At 36.3% G+C, this 27159-nt stretch overlaps 1 protein-coding gene and 1 non-coding gene across 2 annotated transcripts in view; both read right to left on the bottom strand.

The window, feature by feature from the left end:
- The window catches only part of AP1G1 (adaptor related protein complex 1 subunit gamma 1), a 79587-nt gene that overhangs the window by 5481 nt on the left and 46947 nt on the right, over nucleotides 1–27159 (bottom strand). Inside the window, exons 7-22 of the mRNA XM_072817708.1 lie at nucleotides 24619–24714; nucleotides 24094–24174; nucleotides 23593–23691; nucleotides 21126–21181; nucleotides 19935–20048; nucleotides 15952–16092; nucleotides 15137–15191; nucleotides 11176–11298; nucleotides 10914–11003; nucleotides 10193–10320; nucleotides 8756–8860; nucleotides 7957–8098; nucleotides 7643–7769; nucleotides 3888–3995; nucleotides 3646–3806; nucleotides 725–823 (exon numbers count right to left, since the gene is read on the bottom strand). Of these exons, the coding sequence (XP_072673809.1) occupies nucleotides 725–823; nucleotides 3646–3806; nucleotides 3888–3995; nucleotides 7643–7769; nucleotides 7957–8098; nucleotides 8756–8860; nucleotides 10193–10320; nucleotides 10914–11003; nucleotides 11176–11298; nucleotides 15137–15191; nucleotides 15952–16092; nucleotides 19935–20048; nucleotides 21126–21181; nucleotides 23593–23691; nucleotides 24094–24174; nucleotides 24619–24714 (1725 nt within the window). The remainder of the gene's footprint in view (nucleotides 1–724; nucleotides 824–3645; nucleotides 3807–3887; nucleotides 3996–7642; nucleotides 7770–7956; nucleotides 8099–8755; nucleotides 8861–10192; nucleotides 10321–10913; nucleotides 11004–11175; nucleotides 11299–15136; nucleotides 15192–15951; nucleotides 16093–19934; nucleotides 20049–21125; nucleotides 21182–23592; nucleotides 23692–24093; nucleotides 24175–24618; nucleotides 24715–27159) is intronic.
- On the bottom strand, nucleotides 19570–19654 carry LOC140631322 (small nucleolar RNA SNORD71). The gene has a single exon (XR_012028958.1). It is a non-coding gene; the product is annotated as a small nucleolar RNA SNORD71 (small nucleolar RNA).

Below are 27159 nucleotides of genomic sequence, written 5' to 3'. Positions count from 1 at the left end.
CACACTCTCTCTAAAATAAATTAATAAATCTTTTTTTCTTTTTTCTTTTTTTCTTTTTTTTTTTTTATGATAGTCACATAGAGGAGAGAGAGAGAGGCAGAGACATAGGCAGAGGGAGAAGCAGGCTCCATGCACCGGGAGCCTGACGTGGGATTCGATCCCGGGTCTCCAGGATCGCGCCCTGGGCCAAAGGCAGGCGCCAAACCGCTGCGCCACCCAGGGATCCCTCTTTTTTTCTTTTAAAGATTAAAATATCTAAGCTTTCCCTCTTCTACAAAAAACTAGACCTTTAAGCCTCTACATAGACAATTCCTTAAAGCAGCATTTTAGTGGTGCATGGGTGGCTCAATCACTTGAGTGACAGACTCTTGAGTTCAGGTGAGGTCATGAGATCAAGCCCCACATCGGGCTCTGTGCTGGGTGTGGAGCCTCCTTAAGATTCTCTCTACCCCTCTTGCCCCCTCCCTCTCAAAAATAAAAAGAGCTCCATTTAAAAAAAAAAAAAAAGAGCTCCATTTTAATGCTACCACTAAAATAATTTCAAGCATCTAGGTTACATTTATTATCTAATCTATAAAAGAATAAAGAAGTTAGACTAGACATTTCCACATATTTCTTCTACAACTATGAGTCAGAAAAAAAACTTAGAGAAACAAAGCAGAATTTTATTTCAGGAAATATGTTTACACCTCACTCAGATACTGTCTTCAAATGTGCTACTCACCTTCTGTGGGTTCAGGACTTTAATGACTTGTGTGATGGTCCCCGTATTAAATGCTGGGACAATGCTGCTGCTAGGAGACAGAAGCTGCAGCTGGAATGTCTGTGGGGAACAAAGGGCATGCTTCAGAAAAAATAATACACTCAACACTATGTCAGAGATGTCAACAAATATAAAAGTCAAGTAACAGATTGACCTACTACTACGTTCTGTTTGTTTTCCAGATATCAACAATTCATAGCATGTGACTATAATCTTCATCTTATTTTAAAAAACCCACTGTTAGAGGAGGCCTTTGATCATGAAAAACTAACAATGAGCCACTCACTGTCTTTCAGGCAAAAGGAACTTTAGCCTACCATTTTTCAAAAGGTGACCAATTCTTGTTCTGGCAACCTCACTTAATAGTAACTGATCAACTATGAAGGTAAAAAAAAAAAAAAAAAACGGGTGCATGTGGCTAAAAAAAGCCAGAAAGAAATGAAAAACAGAAAGTGCTTTCTAGAAATAACCAACCAGCATACCAATAACCAACTACAGGCCTTTATGCTTGTATATATCTGGATGGTTGGGATAGGGAGACTTAAATTTTGTTTTCTCATGTCAACATAATCTGGAATGTGTTAATGGCTACATGACAGAGGTAAGGAAAGGCTGCAAAGAGCCAAGCTGTTAATATGTATGTGGAATACATCAAGATCTCTTCATCGGCGTCACAGGTCTTAAGTGAACAATTTCATGCAAAGCTAGGCTATACAGCAAAAAACCTGGAAAAGCCAATTGCCATAATGTGTAGTGTCAGTGGGTTTCATTTGTTTACAAAGAAGAGAAATAAAAGTGCTATCATATCAGCAAGATAGGCAAACCATAACTGTTGGTACAATGTAGTACGTATGTAGCTATTCTACATACTAGGATTTTACTTTTTTTTTTTTTTTTTTTTTTTAAAGAAGGCTCCATGTCCAGCACGGAGCCCAGTATGGGGCTTGAACTCATGACCTTGAGATTAAGACCTGAGCTGAGATCAAGAGTCAGACACTTAACCAACTGAGACACCCAGGCACCCCCATACTATGATTTTAAAAAATCTCTCCTGAAAGGGTAGTCTTCTAAAATAATTGAGAGTGAGAAAAGAGAGAGGGGAAGAGAAGCAGAAGGAAGAAGAAAGAGTAAAGGAGAAAGGGAGGGAGGGGGGGAAGGGGGAGAGAGACAGAAAGATGGGCGGGGAGCAGGGTTGGTGGAAGACAAGAGGAGGAAAGTCTATCCAGCCTTCTCTTAGGACCAAAATTGTAAGAGTAAAGAGACTTAATATCAACTCACAGACTTATTATGTTGGGTCTTATCATAATTCTATTGTCAAGATATATTATATAAGCTGAAATATTAATATTTACATTTATTTAACCAAATGTACGATGTCATTAGTTGTGTGTTCCCACCATCATTTTATGTACCACTGAGAAAGAAAACAGGCTACCAACTAAACTATGACAAATCATCAATTTTAAAATGCATCTCAATTTCAGAGACAATAAAAAGTAATAGTAGAATCTATGAAATATGATATTTTGAAGTTCAAGATACATGGCATGCAAATAAGTATTGTACAGTATAGCACCAAAACTAAGGCCATGCTTTAATGGCAGAGATGCTATGTTGCTAGAGTACAGACTAGAGCAACAAATGTAAAACCCAAAGTTGCAGCAGTTAACATTTGCTGAGCAATGAACATATGAAAAGTGCTTAAAACAGTATACAGTACATAGAATGCATCTATTCTTCAAAGGAACTCTAGGAAGTAGGTATCACAATCACCATCCTCCCTCTGTAAATGAAGAAACTGAGACATAGAGGTTAAGTAACTTGCCTAATGTCATTCAACTAATATTGAAACCACCCCATTCTAGTGATTCTGAAACATCTACATGACTCCTAAAAAATGGCTCCTAAAAAAATGCAAGTAAAGGAGGCTGCAAAATCAGCAGTAACCACAAATAAAAGGTCTTCAAATCCTGAAAGTGTGTTGTTTGAGTATCATATCTCACATGGTACTGCAAAAATTAGATTAGCTTAGTCTAAACCAAGGGCTGGCAAACTATGGCCCATGGGCCAAGAATGACCCAACATCTGTTTTTATAAATGGTTTTTTGGAACAGAGCCACATTCCTTCATTTACATATTAACTATGGCTTCCCCTCCCCCCCACTATACCAGGAGATATGAGTAGATGTAACAGAAACCATATAACCTAAAATACTTATTATCTTGTCTTTTACAGAAAAACTGCCCACTCTTCATTCTCAGTATTTCTTTATACAAAACTTTTCATTATTCTAAGACAGACCATAAATATTCCTTAAACTAAGGTTTCATATACAAACAAAGCTTCAATTTATAAAAACAAGCAATCGTTATATCAATACTAAACTAGATACTAATGAAGAAGGAATGTTTCTTTCACTTAAATAAATATCAAGAAATAAAAACCTTTAATTCTGATCTAGTGACTAAAGAGAATACCAAATAGATAAAAGTCTTCATCTTAATGACTTTTGATTCCATGTTAGATTTTGTGTTTTTTAGGTTTTTATCACTGTATTACTGAACCCCAACCCATCCTCAATGGCCTGAGCATTAGCAGACCACCTTGCAGAATTCTGCTGTCTCACTATAGCTACTACTAGAATATACTTTCTTTACCCTATAGTGCTAACTAGAAGAATATTTCTGACAAAGTAAAAAGCTTTCATTAAAAATGACATGCTTCAATGAACCATAATAGTTACATTATTGCTAATTTGGGTTAAATATGCAAAATCACTTTAACCTCTAAACATTAAAATGTATCCCTTGCCAAGTGCATGAAAGAAAAAAATCAACCCATCTTTAATCAAAGGAAACAGGCAAAGAAGACACTGTAGTACCTTTGGTACTGCAGCCTGGAAAACAAAGTCTGTCATGTCCAGCTCTGTGCTGTTGGAGGCCTGTATCGTTATCACTGTGACGCTAGGATTGGTATTTGACCGTTCAAAGGTGAATTCTATCTTCAAGCCATTCTTACTGTATGCTGTGATGGAGGGGATGCCTGGAAAGTACAGAAAGATCAGTCTAATTGCAGTCAGCTTAATGCTTACAGAATTACACCTCTCACTGATGGTAATCATACCTGTAGTGATGTCATTGAAGAGAGGCTGTGATGAAAGCCCATCCAACAAGAAGGGGGGCTGGGATATCTGTGGGACTGAGGCAGGGGCAGGAGCAGCAGCTGGAGCACCTAAATGAAACATTCCAATGGTAAATCAAATAGCCAGCATGATATAGCTCACACACACACACACAAAATACAGGAGATAATTATTTCATCTCAGGTTAAGAGAAGGACTCCTTAAACAAGATGCAAAAAGCATAAACCAGAGGCATCTGGGTGGCTCAGCAGGTTAAATGTCCAACTCTTGGTTTCCGCTTAGGTCAAGGTCATGAGACCAACCCCCACATCAGGTTCCATGCTAAGTGCACAGAGCCTGCTTAAGATTCTCCCCCCCCCCCCAAAAAAAAGATTCTCTCCCCCTCATGCCCTCTGCCCCTCTTCCTCCTAACGCTCTCTAAATGAATAAATGAATACATAAATAACTACTCCTCTTTTTTAAAAAAGCATAAACCACAAAGGGAAAGAACTAAATATTCAAATACTTTAAAATGAGTAACTTTTATTCATTAAAAATACCATAATAAGATAGACTACAGGCAGGAGAAAATGTTTGCCACAAAATAGCAAACAGATGAGTATCCAGACCTATAAATATTTTCTATAAGTCACTAAGAAAAAAAGATGGTAAGAGAAAAAGATAATAATAAAAGTTGTAAGAGACAGAAACAAGCAATTCACAGAAGAGGGGAACCTGAATGAAAAGAGAATCAGTTATAAGAGATAGTGAATATTACCAACAAGATACTACTTCACATTAATAGAATGGTTAAAATTTCAATGTCTGAAAATACCAGATACTGTTAAGAATATGGAACAATGGAGACTTCTAATCTCTGCTGTTAGGATACAAAGTAATACAAACCTGGAGAACAATTTGCAATAGGAGAGTTGAACAGGATTATACCTCTAAAGTTCCTCAACCTCAAAACTAATGAAATTTTACGCTAATTATTTGCTGTAGGGGGCTACCCTGTGCTTGTAGGATATTTACCAGCACCCCTGGCTGGTACCCATTAAATGATAGCAGCAATCCTCCCAGTTGTGACAATCAAAAGTATCTCCACATAGTGCCAACTGCCAACCCCTTGTGGGCAAAATAATATTTTAATAATAGTAATAATTTAATAAGATTTCATTTTATAAGCTAAGTAGATCAAAGCATTTAAATTTTATAGATGTTAAATACTGCATACTAAAATTTTAACACACATACACATTTAAATACCCTGGGAGAGGTGGTATGAAGTGGAGGAAAGAAGTCACCAAATTACCATCTTTATTTGATCCCTCCAAATAAGAACAAGTTGAGAATCATTTAAGTGATAGGAAATGATCATGAACTGAGAGAAATCAGGATCCCAAGAAGAGGCATAAGAAAACACAGTAAAATAAAGAGTGCATTTTAGGTTTAAATATATTTCAAACTACTTATAAAATTATCTGGAAAATATACCGGTTTTAAAAGGATTAACAAAGTGAAGTGAAGTAAGGCTAAAATTAAAAAAAAAAAAAAAACCCAAGTACACAAGAAAAAAAATGACATACTAAAAATTAGCAAAGAAAGTAAAAATATACATGGCCAAGCAAAACTCAAGAAGCTGAAACAAATGCGAACAACATAACAAGTGTAGTAAAGCAGAATACCAATAAAGGATACAAAAAATATTCATACAGTTCTAAATTTTATAACTCTAATCTAGTAATTTTCCCACAATTTCCATTTCCAGAACAATTTTAGAAATGCATTCCTTTTTTTTTTTATTTTTATTTTTTTTATTTTTATTTATTTATTTTTTTTATGATAGTCATACAGAGAGAGAGAGAGGCAGAGACACAGGCAGAGGGAGAAGCAGGCTCCATGCACCAGGAGCCTGATGTGGGATTCGATCCCGGGTCTCCAGGATCGCGCTCTGGGCCAAAGGCAGGCGCCAAACCGCTGCGCCACCCAGGGATCCCAGAAATGCATTCCTATGGAAAATCAGAGGCTACTCAAAACAAGGTGGCAGCATATGAGTCCTTAAATCCCTCAGATTTTAGCTCTTTTCTCCTGTAAAGGAACAGTAAGTAGTTTTGGGAAATAACAATAACTCACTGCTCCAGTTCCCCTAAAAGCACACACTAAATTTATTTCCTAATTTCTACTTACTTAAATTACTCTGCATTAGGATATATGACTGTAATGATGGCTTAAAGAATGTAAAACTCAAAAATGTTTAACCTAATAAAGAAAATGTGTTTGTTTTGTTTAAGATTTTATTTACTTATTTGAAAGAGAGATCATGAGCAAAGGGCAGAGGGAGAAGCAGTCTTCTCACTGAGCAGGGAGCCCAATACAGGACTCAATCCCAGGACCCCGGATCATGACCTGAGCCGAAGGTAGATGCTTTAACCGACTGAGCAGCCCAGGTGCGCAGGCAAAGGTGTTTAAAACACACTGTGAATAAGGAAAATCCAGGCTCTTTAACATTTTATTAGTCTTCTTCATATAACACTAGGAAAATAAAGTAAAAACAAAAACAAAACATTAAGACCTCCTGACAGGGCGCCTGAGTGGCTCAGTCAGTTAAGTCTCTGCCTTCTGCTTGGATCATGATCCCAGCGTCCTGGGATGGAGCCCCGCATCACATTGCATTGCATTGGGATCCCTGCTCTGCAAGGAATCTGCTTTTCCCTCTGCCTCTCCCCACTGCTTGTGTACATTCTTGTCTGAAATAAATGAATAAAATCTTTTAAAATTTTTTTAAATTAAAAAATTACAATTGTGAAGATTATGAACTAACATGGAAATGCTAATATATTAATAAGTGTATCATCTATACACTATGTTTTAACCAAGGAGTTGTTTTTGCTTTTCCATGTATCCAGTAGAGCTGTGGCATCTGGGGGATTGAAACTATTTGTGAATGACTCAAAAGTGTATAACAAGTAACATTTTGAATTTTACTAAGACATAAATATAAACCATAAGCTCTGGGAGGAAGCTGTTAGAAAAAAAATCACTTAATCTCTGATAGCCAGGCTAGATATCCTTCCAAAATCCTTATCCTATGGCTATTTTCTATTTGAGGTCATAATACGTAGTAATTCACCATTATACTTTTAAAGAAATCACTTTAGAAATTATGTGCTACAGTGATACACTTGGACTCAGGGGTTCATAATGTCACTGAATACATCAACAATTAACTAATGTCTACTACATATAAACAAACATGAGAAAAAAACATTCCCAAATGTAAAGTTGTATTTGAATATCATCATCAGGGACAATTTTTCCCTTCATTGCTTTATTAAGAGGAAGAGAGGAAAATACCTAAATATCTCTCTTCCCTCCACAAATGGCCTTGGCTCCTGAAACCAAATTACGAAAAAGAAACATAGAAAAACTGATGTTTTAGGACACTAACCAAAAGCAGAAGTGACTTGGGATATATTTCTTTTGTAGCCTGAAAGTCCCTTCTATCCTAAATACTATGAGAGCAATTTATCCTCCCAACATTAAATACTGGACTTTAAAGAATCTCTGTGAATTATCTCTAGAATACTAGCATGACAGTTTACAATCCAGATATTGTGAAGATTCTCTTCCCACTTCTGACTCAGCCTCCCCCCTCTTTAACTGATTCATGTGCCAGGAAGTCTATGTTCACTGTAGTTTTTCCCCAAGGCCTTTATCTCCAGCCAAGCATTAAATAACTCCAGTTTGGTCTCACCTGTAAGGTTGATGTCTCCCAGCAAATCAAGAAGTTCTCCACCAGCAGAAGCTGGTTTGCTTGTAGGTGCAGTTGGAATAACAGGTGTTATGTCATTTCCTCCCAACAAATCCAATAAATCATTGGCCTAAACAAGGAATAATATCTCAATTCATTAGTCATTTATCTAATCTGCATCTAAGGCAAAGCTCTTTCAACACTTAAAAATAAGGAAGAGAATCCTCAATCAATCCAGGAACGTTGAAGGCAATCAGCTGAGATACAGGTTATAAGGAACTGTTATAAGATTCCCAGATAAGCAAGTGAAAAGCTACCTGGCTGGTGGGCTGTGGCCCAGAAGGTGGTGGTTTGGTCTCTAGTGGAGCAGGTTCTGTCTCTCCATTTGTCTGCACAATCTCAGTAGGGCCATTTGTGGTCACTTTTTCCATGACAGGCATTCTCTCAAGCAGGGCAGACCTGGAAGAATCTGAAGTGGTTAAATTCTAGGCAGTTAACCTAGATTCCCTACCCAAGACAATCAGTGTTACTATATTAGAGCCAGACATGGACAGTTATCTCTGCTCCCCACCCTCTAAAACACACACTAGAATAGAAGGTGGATTACAAGAATACATGACCTAAATTCCTGACTGGATTAAGGGCAGGCGAGAAACCCTGAATAGACAAACTGTCCACCTAAATCCCGAGAGATGGGGATTTCTCAGAGGTACAGAAATTGGAATGAAAGAAAGGTAAATAAGTAGGTATTAGCCATTTCCAATCAAGAAGACACTGCATAACAGAAGTGGAAAAAAGACCATGCATCACAAAGTTAAATATTAGGACGAGATTCTCTTGAAAAAACACAACTCCCACTTCTTAACCAAATAACATGGAAAATGAAGCAAATATTTCACACCAAAAGAAAGGGGAAAAGGTGAATGAAAGGACACAGATAATTTACAAGGTAGACAGAAGAGAAGATGGACAAATAAAAGCAGACAAGCAATTAGGATTAAACAGAGTTGTGAAGTCCAGTAATAAAGCATGAGGAAGGAGTCTCCTTTGTGGATTATCAAGACAATCTGTTCACATGCTAACAGCCATATGCATTGATTAGTTTCTTCCACTTACCTCATATGGTCATATTTCTTAAAAAGTGCATTATATTCTACTGCCCTCTGTTGGAGTTCCACATCAATGCTGCTCCCATAGATGGAAACCACTTTCTTAATTCGGCTTTGGGATAAAATGACAAAAAAATTCAAATACCCAAAAGAAAGTTTGTAAACAAGCAGAGAGAACAAACAAACCAGTTTTCTGGTTAAAAATCCGAAATACTCCTCTTTCCTTAATTTACATATCTTTTCAAAGACAAAACACCTTTTTTTAATGTATATTTTTCTATTGGAGTTCGATTTGCGAACATACAACACTCAGTGCTCATCCCTCAATTGCCCCCCCCCCCCCCGTCAATTGCCCCCACCCAGTGCGCGTCACCCAGCCACCCCATCCTCCCCCCACCTCCCCTTCCACTACCCCATGTTCATTTCCCAGAGTTAGGAGTCTCTCCTGTTTTGTCTCCCTCTCTGATTTTTCCCACTTATTTTCTCTCCTTTCCCCTATAATCTCTACACTTTTCTTTTATCTTCTTACATCCAACATACACCTGAACACCATCATCTACCACTAGTACTTGTTCTGTTAGATGTCCCATACCTAAAATTTGCTAGAAAAAAGTATCAATTATTAATTTGTTACAAAACAAGTATATTAATGTTCATTCTCTTCTTTAACAACCTTACAATAAGCTTTTATCAACAAAAGGTTATTACCTGACAACAAATTCTTCTAGTTCACCATTTAAAGGGTTAGTTTTCACAGAACTACAGAAAGTCTAAGAGAACTAAGTTTGCTTTAAATATGTCTGGCTGAGAAACTAATCCAATTGACTTTCATTCCAAATAGTGAAGAGCAGAATTTAAACATTTAACGAACCACCCAAACCTTTGTGATTTTCTTCCTCTTCAGATACCTCAAAATATTATAATAAACCAGAACCCTTATAGAGGGAAGTAACTACTCTACTTTAAAAAAGAGAAAAGGCATTAGATATCTGATTTTATTTTTTGTAAGATTTTATTTATTTATTCATGAGAGACACAGAAAGAGAGAGGCAGAGATACAGGCAGAGGGAGAAGCAGGCTCCAGGCAGGCAGCCTGACATGGGACTTGATCCCAGGTCTCCAGGATCACGCCCTGGGCTGAAGGCGGCACTAAACCGCTGAGCCACCCGGGCTGCCCAGATACCTGATTTTACAAACAAAAACAAAAACAAAAAAAACCATAACTTTTTATCTTTAAAATAATAAATGGTGGGATGTGGGAAACAAGGGAGTAAAGTATAGATAAAATAAGGATGAACCATAAATTAATGATTATTACTGTGGAATAAGAGTTATATATGATTCATTTTACGACCCTATTTTGCCTTTCCTTTAAATTTTCTATAATAAAGAGTTTTAAAAATTACAAAATAACATGTTCATCCTACTTTTTCTCCATACTCACTTTACAGTACAGGTGAATCGGGTAGAAAGCTTCATAATGGCAGTGAGAGCATAACCTCGGGTCACAGAGGTGGACATATTAGAGATTAGAACACTCTCTAAAATATCCAACACTTCATCTTCTGTTACCTGGGGAGAAAAAAAAAAAGTCAATATCTAAATCTGATATCAAGTCACAGGATGCCACCAGAAAGACAACCCTACCATCGTTACTAAAACTCTAACAACTATCTGTGCTTTGCCACAGTAACTGTCCAAGCTGATCCATCAATCAGAAGCAGGTAGGAGATTTAAAAAAAAAAAAAAAAAAAAAAAGAGTGGAAAATACCCACTGGAGGCTGAGAGCCATATTATATTAATTGCAAGAGGCAGAAGTAAAGAAGAAAATAAAAAGATAAATAGAGTACAAGTGTTGTTGCTACCACATCTCCTAAAACCCAGTCTTTTAATAAGCAAATGCTGATATGGATAGGTCTCATTTCTTATCAAGCCACAGCGTAGGAGAAACAATATAATTCAGTCTCATATCGTAAGGAGTAGGTTCTATCCCGACACAGTAAGGATAGTAAGTTCTATCACAAAAACTGCCAAGTTTCCCAATAGAATTCTGGCATTAACTTCTTTAACAGGTTTCCACGGAATCGACCTCAACTCATAAAACATTATCCTCCTATAACCAAAAACACTAGTTTCTCCCCTCCTGAGAGAGTAGCAAAGGGTACCTGAATAGGTTCTTCCTCTTCACACTGGCCTGATACAAGAAGATCTCCATATTCACCTATACACCATGCAGCCACTTGTACCAAAGGTTGCTGTCAAAACAAAGACACCATTTGTCAAAGGCTTTCAATCCTTGCAAAGATTAATGCAAATCCCAGGTCATCTAATCATAAAGGTCAAAATCAAGGCACATCTAGAGTGTTAGTAACAAGAACACACAGGAACGTAATGGGTAATTTCCCTACCAAAGTAAAAAGTACCTACTTGAGAATAATCACCAAGAATTGCTTTGTACAAGCGCTGGACAGTATAGGCATGCATCTCCACACTATTGGTTATTAACTGGATCAAGTTGGGGACTGCATCATCACGAACGTAGCTTCCTGCCTAAAAAGAAATGCAGTTATCCTTAAAACACACTACAATGATAAGAAATGTTAGCTATTGCTTTTATTCAAAGAAGACTGCTACGAAATATCCTCAAAGATAAAACGGGTTCCGATTCTCAGGTTCATATGCAGCTCAAACTTCAAAGTCTTATTCAGATGACTTCCTTATTTAAATGAGTATTCTAAGTTTTCAAATTTTAAAAAAAGTAAAAAAAAAATCTCCTTTGTAAAAGTAAAAAAAAAAAAACAAAGGATTAAAATTTTAAGAACTTTTCTATTTCAAAATAGATTATTAGGTTTAAGATTTCAAAAATGTAAGAAATGCAGTAACTGGGAACTTAATTACAACAACCTCTCCCATCTCACAACTCTTCAACACAGTTAAAATCATATGGGCTAGCTACAGAAACCAAACTACTCTGGAGGATGGAGAGGAGAGTGTACGTCAACAGTCCAAAAGGACAGCATGTTAAAATAAGAATTAAATAAACTGTAACCTTTTTAAAACTTCAATTTAAAACATCGCACTGTCCTTTAGAACTATAGTTTATAAAAATTACAGAACCATTCATCCCAGAAAGGTCAAAAATATTTTGTATTTAATCATCCACACTTTAAAAACAAAAACAAATCTAGTCTCTTTAATGTCCTCTTTACTAGTAGAATCTAAGATACTATTTGCAACCATGGAACAAAGTAAAGTTATTCAACCTGTGAGGAAACTAAATCTTGGCCTTGTCAGAGCATTATGATAACCAAGTTGTGTAGGACACAAACAGTGGAATCTGTGCCTGATATCAGCCCACCTTGATCAAGCTCCCATTACTGGACAGAGGAACAGGTCTGATTTACAAGAATGAGACCAGGAAAAAGAAAAGGAAAAGGAAAAGGGGAGATGGGGAGAGGGGGGGAACAGAGAAGAAAAAGAAAAAAACCTCAGGTGACTGGGATGCCCACACCTACTAGAAAAACACAAAGAGGAAGAAGTTTGGGAAAATGGTCAAAAAGGAACAGAGAGAAGCTAAAAAGGAATTTGTTTTATATTCTTCCCCAATGGGAAAAAGTAGTGTTTAAATAAGAGAAAGCATCGATATGATCTAAATGACATTTATACACCACTTTATCCAATAGCAGAAAACTCCTTATTCTCAAGCTCCAATGGAACATTCACTAAAGACAGACCACATTCTGGGCCATAAAAAAAAACCATCTCAAATTTATTTAATTAAAGTAGGTTCCAAGTCCAACATGGGGCATGAACTCATGACCCTGAGATCGAGAGAGTCACATGCTCACTGACTAAGCCAGCCAGGGATCCCAGAAACATCTCAAATTTAAAAGAAAAAAGCTGAGGGGCACCTTGATGGGCTTAGTTAGCTAAGTGTCGGCCTTGGGCTGAGGTCATGATCCCGAGGTCGATTAAGCGGCAGATTGGGCTCCCCACTCAGCAGGGAGTCTGCTCCTCCCTCCCCCAGCTTGTATTCTTATTCTCTTCTCCCTCTGCCCCTCCCTCCCCCAGCTTGTATTCTCTTTCTCTCTCAAATAAATAAGTAAAATCTTTTTAAAAATAAATAAAAGAATAAAAGTCATACAGGACTTAATTAGAAATCAAGAACAAAGATAGCTAAGAAACCCCAAAATATTCGGAAATTAAACAACTAAACAACACTTAGGTCAAAGAAAATTATAGACCAGTATCTCTCATGAATACGGATGTAAAAATCCTTAAAAAAATATATCAGCAAATCAAATACAACAATGTATAAAAAGAACTGTACAGCACAACCATGTGGGATTTATTCCAGGTATGGAAGGTTAGTTAGTTCAACATTCAAAAATCAATTAATTTTTGATCCAGCACATCAATAGGTTAAAGAGGAAAAATCACAAGACCATAATAAGATTACCTAAGTCAACTGGAAAAATGAAAAGTAGGAGCATTAAAAAAAGAATGGTTTAAATTTTGACAACACTTTTCTTCAGGAGCTCTAATTGTTCTCTTCTTTTGAGCCTTACAAAAACTAATAAACTGTATCCTGATTCATACCTTTTGTTAAAATATAGTTTTCCCATTAAGTGCATTTATTAACATTTTTACAAAATTAATTCAAATAAACTAGAAAACTAGCATGTCACAGACAGAATTCCACAGCAACAAGCATACATACACACACAATTTTAACGATATCATTCCTTCCTACAGATGTTTTATAACTTGCTTAACCAAGGACCATTTGCAGACTTGTAGTTTTTCCCAGTTTTCTCCCATTAAAAAACAAGATTGGGATGAACATCTTTGTATATACATTTTTGTATACTTGTTGTCCTTGAATTTTTCCAAGATAAATTCCTAAAGAGAATTGATGAGTTAAAAGGTACAAAAAAAAAAAAAAAAAAAGGTACAAACTAGGGGCGCATGGGTGGCTCGGTTAAGTGTCTGACTCTTGATTTTGGCCCACGTACCCGAGTATAATTCTAGAAAGGTGGCAACATTTTATACCCACTATGAAGTGGAGAGTACTGCCTATTTCTTCATTTCCTAATTAACACTAGGAATTAGATTAAAAAGTATGACAAGTAAAAAAGGATACCTCACTTATAATTTTACTATTTCTTTATTAATAAGGGTATTTTTCAAAATTAATTAGCCATTTCTTCTTTTGTGAAATGTCTGTTGAAATGTCAATTTTTCCATTATAATGTTTGATTTTTCCTATTAATTGTAAATTATTTATAGATTAAAGATATTAACATGCTGTCATATGTTACAATATTTTTCTCCTAGTTGCCTTTGCCTTTTAACTCTGTAGGTTTTTTTTCCTTTTGCTATGTGTGTTTCAATTTTTAATGTGATAAATCTGTGAAAGTTTCCCTTTATTGCAGCTATTCCTGGTGGCAACAATTACACATAGCAGTTATGTTTTCTTTAAATGCCACTGTTCGGGATCCCTGGGTGGCGCAGCGGTTTGGCGCCTGCCTTTGGCCCAGGGCGCGATCCTGGAGACCCGGGATCGAATCCCACATCGGGCTCTCGGTGCATGGAGCCTGCTTCTCCCTCTGCCTGTGTCTCTGCCTCTCTCTCTCTCTCTCTGTGTGACTATCATAAATAAATAAAAATTAAAAAAAAATAATAATAATAAAAATAAAAATAAAAAATAAAAAATAAAAAAATAAATGCCACTGTTCTTTCATTTTGATTAAATCTGTAATGCCTATTAACTGAATGATAAACAGGGAAGCTCTAAAACTCTGGACAACTGCCAAAGAAAGAATATCTTATAAAACCATAATTTTAAATCCAGAATAAATTTATTCATTCAAAACCCTCCAATGGCTTTTTTAAAAAAACAAAAAACAATTTCCAAACTCCTCTGAGGACCTATATAATCTAGTCCCTGCTTCAGTCCTACTGTTCTCTGCCTCTCATGCTACTGGCTTCATTCATTTTCTTAAAGCTCTCCAAGCAGGCCATACTTGTTGCTACTTAAGGGCTTTGTAACACTCGCTGTTCCCCCAAACCTTAGCATGGCTCCTCATTTCACTGAAATCTCTCCTCAAGCGTTTCCTTCTCTGAGCGACATGCCCTGACTTCTCCACCTAAAAAACTTGGCCCAATGCCCCATATTCTTACTCTCCCCGCCATTGCTATAGTCCTTCATGCCGCTTCAGTGTTTCTCACAGTATTTTTTTTCCTGCCTAACAGGATACTACATATTTCCCCATGAATTTCCTACTCCCTCACTAGAAGTAAAATGTGTAAGTTTCATGAGAACAAGGGCTCATTAACCAGTACATCTAGTGCATAGTATATGTGGACTAAAAAAAACACTACTTACCGTTGTCAGAACACGCATAATCGTGTCTATATGCCACCGTTTGGAAGGTGCATACCTGGGAAAATAATTGCACCAGATGAAACAATTAAAATCTGGGAACTAGTCTATGCTCAGTGACTTTCAAAAATCCTGTCCTGTATCTTCTTTAGGTTGACTGGTAAAGTGATTATTTTTGGACACATTTTATCTTCAAATCTAGCAGCTACCTCATTTCAAAGGGTAATGAAATGGTACAGAAACTCAGAAGTTTCACATTATAACTGCAAGAGGAGTTACTGAGCTGAGACATGGGACTCCATCTCCACTTTTTCAGAAAACAAATCATAACGATAAAGCAGGAGGGCAGAGAAGAAAGAAGAAAAAGGACTGTTCCCAAACCCAGGCAACACTAGGACTAGAAACTCAGTCCCTTAAATTCATAGGGCAGAAGGGAAAAAGAAATAACCATTCTACTAAAATTGAGGTACTTCTTCCTAAAAGTTTTACAAAAAAAACACAATTTAGGTGCTATGATGGTATAGTTCTTCTATTCTCTACCAAAAAAAACACAAACAAAAACTTTTCTATCCTCTCTTCATAGATGAGAAATTAAAGAATATAAAAGATTTTATAAAAGTAGAGGTTTTTGGTTTTACTTAAAACCAAAGTATACTTAAATACTGACTAGAATGGCCTTCTAATGAAGCAAATTTCTAACTGGGAGCCTGAAATAAACATTACACATTTTAAATAGGTTTACAACATTTTCCCCCATGTTGTAAAGGTGCTTTCCAAAAGTTCCAAGCATCTTTTACCAATAAAAGTAAAAATCTTACTTTTCTGCAGCAAGAAAGATTCCAGATGCACAGTCTGCTTTAAATTCTGGCTCACATGAATCCAGAAAATAAAGTAATTCCTTCATCATGCCTCGTATATTATTCCCATTTACCAGGGCAAAACTCAATTCCATTGCACGCCTTGCAGAGGGAAAAAGTAAAAAATAAAAAGTTATGATATTTATAGTAAGAAAGAAACAAAGACCCAGGTGTGTTATTTCTGAACATCAAGTACTGGCAGATGTATTGGATGTTCTTCCACGATCTTGTGATTCCAATCTCATACACAAGATAACCAAAGTTATCAAAGTTAGTTTTAACATTTTGAATTTTCATTCAACACTTTTCTTCAAAAAGCTCTAAAAGATACCTAACTCATGACCAAAAACATAATTTAGGTTCAACAGTCTATACTATGAAGTGGAAATTCAGAATAGTTAAAAGGCTCAAAAAGAGAAGCAACAAAATTACCCAATGATAATACCTCTTTGCATTATTCCTTAAAAATGTGATAAAGCCACCATATTCTTTTATTACACCCACTTCTGTTTAAAATTATAGTCTACATCAAGATATAGAAAATTGGAATAAAAAGACGCCTTGAGGACATTACGGCAAGCAAAATAAGTCAGAGAAAAACAAATACTGTATGATGTCACTTACAGCTAGAAGCTAAAAAAGCCAAAAGCACAGAAACAGACTAGAATGGTGGCTAATTACCAAAGTCTCAGGGTGAGGAGAAAGAGGAGATGTTAGTCAAAAAGTATAAACTTCAGCTACAAAATGAGTAAGTTCTGGGGATCTAATGTACAGCATGATGGCAAAAATCAATAATAATAATACTAATGTATTATATACTTGAAAGTTGCAAAGAGAGTAGATCTTAAATATTCTCACCACAAAAAAGAAAGAACTATGTGGTATTACACAAGTGTTAACTAATGCTATGGTAGTAACTATTTTACAATATATATCAAATCAATGCAATGTACATCTCAAACACAATGTGTTTTTTTTTTTAATTTTTATTTATTTATGATAGTCACACAGAGAGAGAGAGAGAGGCAGAGACACAGGCAGAGGGAGAAGCAGGCTCCATGCACCAGGAGCCCGACGTGGGATTCGATCCTGGGTCTCCAGGATCGCGCCCTGGGCCAAAGGCAGGCGCTAAACCGCTGCGCCACCCAGGGATCCCTCAAACACAATGTTTATGTTAATTTTATCTCAATAAAGCTGTGGGAGTGACAATGAAAGTGAAAATGAGGGCCATGGCAAAGGGAAGAAGGGCATGTGCTATGTGGGCAAATAAGAGTTTCTGTAACTGCCTATCAAACTTGGCTACCAAGGCAAAACAGAAATGTTTAACATATAAAAGAAGATTACAGCATGCATCTTTTTATATTTGGTTAATAATTTCAAACATGGTATATAAACTGACTTTCAAAATACCAATTCAGGGATGCCTGGGTGGCTCAGTGCCTTTGGCTCAGGGCGTAATTCTGGGGTCCTGGGATCAAGTCCCACATCAGGCTCCCTGCATGGAGCCTGCTTCTCCCTCTGCCTACATCTCTGCCTCTCTTTCTCTCATGAATAAATAAATAAAATCTTCAAAAAAAAGGGCGGTGGGGGGGAACACCTGGATGGCTCAGCAGTTGAGCATCTGCCTTTGGCTCAGGGCATGATCCCGCGGTCCTGGGATCAACTCCCACATCAGGCTTCCCGGCATGTAGCCAGCTTCTCCCTCTGCCTACGTCTCTGCCCCCCCCACCTCTGTTTCTCATGAATAAATAAATAAAATCTTTAAAAAATATATACCAATTTAATAAGTAGGAAATACTTTCTAAGCTCATCCATAAATAACATTCAATCTTAACAGGAATATAATAGTAGCTAATTCTCACATAATGAATAAGTACTTTATATATAATAATCTACATAATCCTGCATAACCTTTACAAATGGGTGCTCTTCTATTTGCATTTTACATATGTGAGGCAGAGAAAGGGTAAGCAACCAAACCAAGTTTAATAAGGACAGAGCCTGGGATGCCTGGGTGGCTGAGTGGTTGAGCTTCTGGGTTTGGCTCAGGGCATGATCCTAGTTTGGGGATGGAGTCCCACATCAGGCTCCCTGTGAGGAGACTGCTTCTCCTTCTGCCTATGTCTCTTGCCTCTCTCTGGGTCTCGAATGAATGAATGAATGAATGAATGAATGAATGAATAAATGGTCAGAACCAAGATTTGAAATGAAGCACTTGGGATCCAGAGTCAGAGATCCTTTTTTTTTTTTTTTTTTTTTTAAAAGATTTTATTTATTCACTCATGAGAGACACAGAGAGAGAGAGAGAGACAAAGAGAGAGGGTGGGGGCAGGGGTAGAGACACAGGCAGAGGGAGAAGCAGGCTCCATGCAGGGAGCCCGACATGGGACTCAATCCAAGGTCTCCAGGACCACATCCTGGACCGAAGGTGGCGCTAAACCGCCGAGCCACCTGGCTGCCTTTTTCTTTTTCTTTTCTTTTTTTTTTTTTAAGATTTTATTTACAGAGTCAGAGCTCCTTAAATAGACTGTCAAGAAGACACAGGTTTTACTTTTGAAAAGCAAAGCCCCGTCACGAGTAATAGAAAAACAACACAGGAGTCAGAAGGTCTAATTTCTATTCCCAGGTCTGCCCCATACAGGGGGGCAGGTTTAGAGGAATCATTTGATTCCTTTGGGACTGTATTTTAACTAATCTGTTAAGTGGGGGTAGAAGTAATTGTCTGATCCGTCTCATTGGCTTGCTCTGAGAATCAACTGACAGGCTTATAAATCCTGAGCAAAGCACTCCCTAGCCCAAAAAATCCTGGGCACCTGGCTGGCTCAGTTGGTGGAGCATGCAAGACTATAGGGTTGTAGGTTCAAGGCCCACATTGGGTATAGAGATCACTTAAAAATAAAATCTTTAAAAAAAAATTTTTTTTTCAATTAAAATAAATCCTATGCAAAGTACTAGGTGAGTTAATGTTGCTGAGTTTAGGTCTACCTTTTTTTTTTTTTTTTTTTAGTTTAGGTCTATCTTTAAATTGCTCACACACTTAGCATCTGCTTTCTAAAAATAAAAGGAGGGCAGCCCCGGTGGCTCAGCGGTTTAGCACTGCCTTCAGCCCAGGGCCTGATCCTGGGGACCCAGGATTGAGTCCCACGCCGGGCTCCCTGCATGGAGCCTGCCTCTCCCTCTGTCTGTGGCTCTCTCTCTCTCTCTCTCTCTCTGTGTGTGTCTCTCATGAATGAATAAAATCTTTAAAAAAAATAAAAAATAAATAAAAATAAAAGAAAAAATAAAAATAAAAGGAACTCAATATCAATAGATATTTGTTAAATGAATGAGTTCAGAGATCATTCCAAATCTAATTTATTCTGAATTTGAACACAGAACCAAAAGTTCACTGAAGCCAACTCTAACTAGGTTTTACAAACATCTCCAGTTCTTCCAATAGAATCAATAGAGTTAATCCATCCAGGAAAAGAATTTATGCATTTTCAAATTGCCACCTGCTGCCTAACAGTCATTCCTAACACACTGTCCTAAAAAACATGGCTACTTCTAGTATCGTGGGGTGTGAGTACTGTGAGAAAATGTGTGCTGTCAGCAACTGAGTTTCAGCATTGTGATAAAACACTTAGCCGATGGATCACTCCGTATTTTCATCCTCCAGCACACAGAGCACAGCACCTCTGTTAGGCAGACTACTGCCAGCTTATCTGTACCTGTTTATCATAAAGAATCAAGGCGGACTTTAGCGTGCACTTCAGTATCCCTGATCGGCCTCCTTCACTGACCTAACCTCCTCCTTGCCAATCCTTTCTTAAAAAGAATTTACTCAGCAGAGTTCATCTGTGAAAATAATGACTAAATAAACAAATGTCAACATCTTCATTCTTAAAACTATTATGAAGTTATCAGGTGGGGGGGGGGGGGAAGAACTATCAATAATCTGTTACCGTTTTATTGAGACATCCAAATCCTTTAAACAGTCCACAATTGTGCTTCTGTGCCTCTGTACTGCATTATGATCTGTCTGCACAGTCTTCAACAAAGATGTCAAAGCTACGTATCTGGATGAAACAAAGTTGCAGAAGACAGAATTAAAATGTAAAATTCAGGATAGTTCTTCTCTACTTAAATAATGACAAAGATGATTTAAATATATTTTAAGCATTTAAAAGACAAGACAGAATTAGAGAGTATAATGGTAACATCTTAAAGGCATAAAAGACATTATAATATAAAGTAGTGGTAACCAGGAGGATTTAGATTTGCATTCATGGTCAAGTCCATTTAAATTCTAAAAGTACATGATTCCATTCTTTCAAATTCTTCCAAGTAGTACAAGAAAAGCACATAGTATGCCTTTCCACAGCCCCAAAATGCAAGAGGAATTGATTTCAATGTTACCATTTATATTTTCTTTGCTTTTGATACTAGCACCAAACTCCCCCTATTAAATCTGAATTTAAGATTCAAGTATTTAAAAATTCTTTTGGAAGGGGGAGATAATTCAGGGTATCACAATGATTATTTACACATTTTCAAATGCTCAACATGATAAGAAACAACATTTTCTCCTGATTAAAACAGGAAAAAGGGCAAGCAGGGTATACTACACAAAGTAACAAAATAAAATACTGATAAATTCACCTACTTAAAAAAATTAGCTGGAGTTCACAAACACATTCCAAGTCTGTGACACAAAATGTTATATTTTTCTTAATTTGCAAGCCACAGCCTCTACCTACAAGACTCTAGCCCCTCTGCTGTATGGTTCTATAAATGAGTTTTATTGGAACACAGCCATTCATCACTTACATAGTCTATGACTGCTTTCATACCAAGATCCAGAGTTTTGAATAGTTGCCACAGAAACCCTAAGGCCCACAGAGCCTAAAATATTAACCATCTGGTCTTTCACAGAAAGTTTGCTGACTCCAAAATTGACAATGTAAACAAAAGTAAGAGTTAAGTCATAAGGCATATCCTCAAATTCTTTACAAAATAGTAGTTTTAAGACCAAAAATTAAAATCCTGAGTTGAAGTTCTAGATATGTCACTCAATACATGTGCAATCTTGAGCAAAGTCACTCTTGAAAATACCATGTAATACCAAGATACACGATATTTTCCAATTGACTTACCTAATATTCTTGTCGTTGTTCAATAAGAAACGACCCAGGATATTTATGGCTAGGACCTAAAGAGAAATAGCATAGGTTAAAAATCTAAGAAAACTAAACATTTATATTGTTTAAGGATCACACCTCCTGGCCTCTGATCGCGCAAACTATTTAAAAGTGAAATAGATGGTATTTCTATAGATGGCTAGCACAAAACAAAACAAAAAATCCGAAGGCAAACTCTTAAAATCATATTCTATTTCAACAGTAATTGCTGGAAGATTATGTTTTAAATTCTTGTTAGTGGAGGAATAATATTGGCAAAGCCTCACTGGAGAAAAATCTGGCAATAATTATGCATATCTGAGTAACTCCTCTGCTTCAACAATTCCACTTCTAGAAATTATCTGACAAACACACTTGTACATATGCACAAGAATCTACTGCAACATTATCTGTAATCACAAATGATTGGGGACATCTTAAGTGTCCATTTATAGCAAATTTGCTAAGTATACCATGGTACATCCACACAATGGAATATCATGCAGCCATTAGGATTCTGACACATGCTACAACATGGATGAACCTTGAAGACATCATGATTAAGTGAAAAGTCAGCTACAAAAGGACAATACTGTATGATTCCACTTACATGAGGTATCTAGAATAGTCAAATTCACAGAGACAGAAGGTAAAATGATGGTAGACAGGTGTTGAAGGTAGGGAATAATGGAAAGTTATTGTTTAATGGATACATAGTTTCAACTTGGGAAGACAAAGAAGTTGAGAAAATAAACAGTGGTGGTGGTAGTGGTTGCAAAACAATGTGAATATACCTAATGTCTCTGAACTACAGACTTAAAAATGCTAATTTTTATATTATGTATATTCCACCATCATTTTATTTTAATGGGAATGGTCTCTATAACATGAATATGGACTAGCTCCAAGATAATGTTAGGGAAAAGAATAAGGTGCAGGACAATATATATGATACATTATCACTTTGCTTGAAAGAGAGGGAGAGGAAGAAAGCTAACCTAAGTAATTTTGGTTAAGTTATTTGGATACTGGAATGTTAAAGACAAAAAGAACTGTATACAAATAATGGACTGTATTTAGTAAATCTGTTTCTTACAAGGCTATGACTAGCAATTCTTTCTTCCATTAAATGATTAAGTGATTGAAAGAACAAATAAATTCATGAGGGAGAATTCTCCTTACAGAAAAATTCCAATTATTTAATGAGGAATAAATAAGGCGAATAGAAAAGTATCATTGGAACACCACCCTAATAACTACAGCAGACAAGATTCTCTGATGGATACTAAAATTGGTGAGCAAAAAGTCTAAGACCAGGGTATTTGCATAGTCCAAAGTGTCTCCCTCAAAGTATTTTTAACTACAAAGGAGAAAATAATAACTCTACAGTGGAGAGACACAAGAGACACCACCTTAACCAAATGATCAAGGTTAATATCACCAGTAATGAGAAAGATAGATAGCATGTACCTCCTGATATGATACTGAGAAGGGCACATCACTTCTGTGGTGGTCTTGCCAAAAAAAGCATAACCTCAATCTAATTATGAGAAAATCAGAGAGAGCCAAATTGAGGACATTCTACAAAGTAACTGATCAGTACTCTTCAAAAGTGTCAAAGTCATGAAAGGCAAGGAAAGACAGAGGAACTGCTGCATGTTGGAGGATGCTAAGAAGACATGACAATTAAATGCACCGTGGGATCAAGGACTGGCTCCTCAAACAGAAAAAGGGCAGAAGTAGGAAAATTGTTGAAATCTGATTAAATTCTGTAATTTAGTATGGTACCAATATTAACTTCTTAGTTTTTATAATTATCTCTAGTTATGCACAATGTTAACACTCATAAAACTGAGTGAAAGATATATGGGAACTCGGAACTATTTTTGCAACTTTTCTAGAACTCTAAATTACCAAAACAAAGGTTTTTAAAAGTGAGGAAGAGAAGAAATATACATATACAGACACATTTTTAAATTTCTGAAAAAAATACATGAGAAAAGGATAACTGTACTCCCCACTAGAACATGAAAGCAACCAGCAAACATTTCCCTCCCTACATACCTTTGTTACTGTTTAAGTGTTCATTTCTTTAAAAAAAACACAAATACTTATGAAAAACAAATTAGCTCAAATATGATGTCTTGTTTGAAGTGAAGAATATAATTCAAATCATGGCTCTAGTAAAAGCTTCTTTGAAATATTCCCTTCACCCAACAGTTTGTATATATCTAACTATATGTAAGAGCTTCCAAACTTTATTATAATCAGTATTAAAAACCGTCAATGGAAGAAATGTTACTTCAAATACCAAAACACAGCATTATACATTCTGCATCACTTTCTTAAAAGATAATTTCCAAATGCAATTCATTTCTAAAGTACTCATGTCTAAGTTATTTATTTTAACTGAAATGTTTAGGAAAAAAGTTAAAAGACTTACTCGCAGTCCACTCTCTGACTTAATATCCATGATAGTCAAAACCGTTTCATAAAGAATAGCATTTCCTACATTTTTACTAGTCTCCGTATTTGTGGCAACCTGCAAAGTCACAAGAAGGCAGTATATAAGTGATAAAAAAAAAAAAAACACTTCTGAAAAATATCCAGAAGTAACAAGAGCCATTTTGTGACTGATTACAGCCACCAATCAAGAAAGACAAGTATTGTTCCATCTAACCACCATCGCTCTACTTCCCGCTCCACTAAAATGAAGATTTAAAATAATGCAGATTGAGGGATGCCTGGGTGGCTCAGCAGTTGAGCATCTGCCTTCAGCTCAGGCCACGATCCTGGGTCTAGGGATTGAGTCCCACGTCAGGCCCCCTGTGAGGAGCCTGCTTCTCCTTCTGTCTATGTCTCTGACTCTCTCTCTGAGTCTCTCATAAATGAATAAATAAAATCTTTAAAAAATAATAATATAATACAGATTGAATCTACTCACCTGTGCTAATATATCATTCATAGCTTCACTTGAGTCATCATCATTTCGTCCTAAAATTCTTAATAACCGCAAAATTCGTACCTAGTATGCAAAATATGATTAGTGTTTACTAATTATGGCTGGCACAAAGGAACTGACTTGGTATGAAACTCAAATAACTTAAATGAAGTCTTAGATCTCACTAGAAATGGTCATAATTCAAACAGAAGAATTTTAAATATTATCTTTAGAGAAATAATATATACTTCTATGTCTGAATGAAGTAATTAGACAACCCATATTTTATCACTCCACAGCTAAAGTATACTACCACCTGTAGACATATCATATTGATAAGTCAAGTCTCTATGGAGTACTTATTACATATTACTTATTTTATTCTATTAATGTAGAACTGTCACTATTTACTATATCAATGTAATTAATCAGTTAACTACCAAATTTCTGACACAAACTTAAGACGAAAGAAACAGTCTATTCCAAAGGTATTACATTCATTTCTCCAAAATTTTCTTTCAACCTCACCTGCAAAAAGGGGTCACTGATACCAGAAACATCATGTTCTGGTGAATATCCCGACATGATGAGGTTCTTTAGAATACGAACTAATTGGGGCACAAGCTGCAGAAAAGAAAGATGCATCAAATAACAGTGAACATCAAAGAATTTCTCATGAATAGGCTTTTAAAAAGGGTCAAGGGTTTGAATCCAAAAAATTCTACTGATGCCATATGCTGGTATACTGCTGATGCTTGATAAATATAACTTAGGAGTATTTAGGCCAAGAACTCAAGAAGGAATATGTATTTTATCTCAAGGAAAAACAAATGACTTTTTTACTCCAGAGTTATATATACAAAGAAACTACAAATAACAGGAGGTCAGAAAGCCTATGGGAACCAAGTCAAACAGATGCCCACAGGGCATACTGCATTTCTACTTCTACAGAATTTGACATACCTAGGTAACACAAACATGTTCAGTTTTTATCCAAACATCTGAATATAAAACATTACCAAAAATACTGATGATCTTATTAAAATTACAGTCTAAAAATAAACTTCTCTTAAGATAGGGCTAGTTATATTCTTTTCCAACAAACAACAGGGAATACAAAAGCCTCCAACACTAACCAAATGGAAAAGACACATGAAACATTCTATTTTTCACCTTAAGAAGATACCAAGGCCATGAATAATTTCCTACTCTTAACACATAAGATACAATTTTTGGTAAAATTTTATTTCAGCACTGAATTATACACACCCTGTTGCCTGCTTTCTTGTCTCATCTTGTTAATGATATACATTCCTTACAGTCAGAATTGCCCTCCTGTCCTTTTACTTTGCCCTTACAATCTTAACACATGGTAGAAGCAATTTTATGGCTACGCTGAATTTTTTTAAATGCTTTAAATATTATCATTCATTTCATTCTGTTAATCAAGTGCTTATTAAACTCTATTCCAAAATGTGCCACAATAGAAATGTACAGGCTCTAACTAAAAACTCAATTGAGCTATGTTTATAAAAACTCTAATCACCTAAAATTAAGAAAACAAGTGTCCAAAGTGAAGAGAATAGCATCTCTTTTGGAGGCAATCAGGACAGCCCCAATCAATTTGTGGTAACTCAGTTCCTTCTTCTGTGTTCTGGCTCTGTTCCTCTTTACTGCCCAACTCTAAAAGGGGATCACAATTGAAACAAAGACCAAGGTATGCACTCACAACATTGAGGCCACTTTTAAACGTAAAAGAACATAACCTGTATGAATTTAAAGAAGTATGTCCATAACATTTCAAAGTAAGTGATCCATAAGCCATCGAAACAAAATTCTAACTTCAGTAGCTCCAAGATTAAAACAAATCTAAGTTACGGTGGTGACCTATAAATTCTAAACAGAATCCCCATGAAATCTGCCAACTGTGGGGAGATTTATATTAGAGGTAAGAATAGTATAAATTTGCAAACTCCTTTACAATGTAATAAAGCCTGGACCACCTAGTTACAAAGCTCTTCACAAATAGTGGCTCACTCTCCATACTTCCCAAAGGTCTACTTTTTTGTATTACACATATCCCTAATTATTTGTTTAATCTGATTTCTTGGAGAAGTCTTTTTTCCTTGGGCTATTAAATTTTGGAAGTTTTTTTATTCACTGACAAAAGACCAGCACACCACATAAAGTTGCCCTGGGACAAAAAGCACAAATGTCTAAATGCTTAGCATACAAATTCTTGGAACCCAGCTTTATTTTTCAGACAAAAATGCAAGTTACTAAAACTGATGACAAGACAAACAAAATAAGAGGACAAAGGGAAAGGCTGCAGCCATGAAAATCAGTTGATGCCCACCCACTCTACCTCAAGATCCTTTTCGTATTTCAAAATTTCCAGACAGATTAAGTGTAGGTAAGGGGGAAATAAAAGCTCTAAGTCTGAACTGAGGGATCAGAAGTACATACAGAGCTTTTTATAAAGTATGAGGTTACCCACACATGGCTCTAAAATATCTACTTCAAAAAGAAGCAGAGTTTTGTGCCAAGGCTCCAAACTGATCTGGAATTGCCATCACCAAAGACACTGGGAAACTGTTCAAAGTTTCTCAAGTGAAGATGAAGAAAAGGCAGAGAAGGAGGCTTAGAATTCAGGAAAGGCTGCAACTGAAATCCAAGGCTGACTTTGGAGTGAGAAGTGACAAGACAAAAAACTGGACTAGGGAGTTAGCCAAAAATGCTTGAACAAATAACTCATAGTATTAAGCACAGCTTCAGCATTAGTATATTTTTAAAAGCCACATTTGTGGATGGATGCACAAAAGCTACTAAGGACCTAATGCCAGCATGCACCATCTAAAAGAGGGTTAATTCTTACCTTTTCATTCTAACATACAGCAGGATTCCAAACAGACAACAGGAACAAAACATACAAAGCAAGCATTAGGGACAGATACAGGCCTCATACTATTTTACAATAATTTAATAAAGACATGAACATCTAAGGGGGGAAAAAAAGCCAAAAAAGAACTGCTTTTAGAACCTCATTAGATCTCAAATACAAAGTAATCC

Source organism: Canis lupus, chromosome 3 (genome assembly GCF_048164855.1).
Source record: "Canis lupus baileyi chromosome 3, mCanLup2.hap1, whole genome shotgun sequence".
In the NCBI taxonomy this organism is placed as follows: domain Eukaryota; kingdom Metazoa; phylum Chordata; class Mammalia; order Carnivora; family Canidae; genus Canis; species Canis lupus.
Note: the sequence above shows the minus strand (reverse complement) of the source record. Positions and strands in the feature narration are given on the sequence as shown.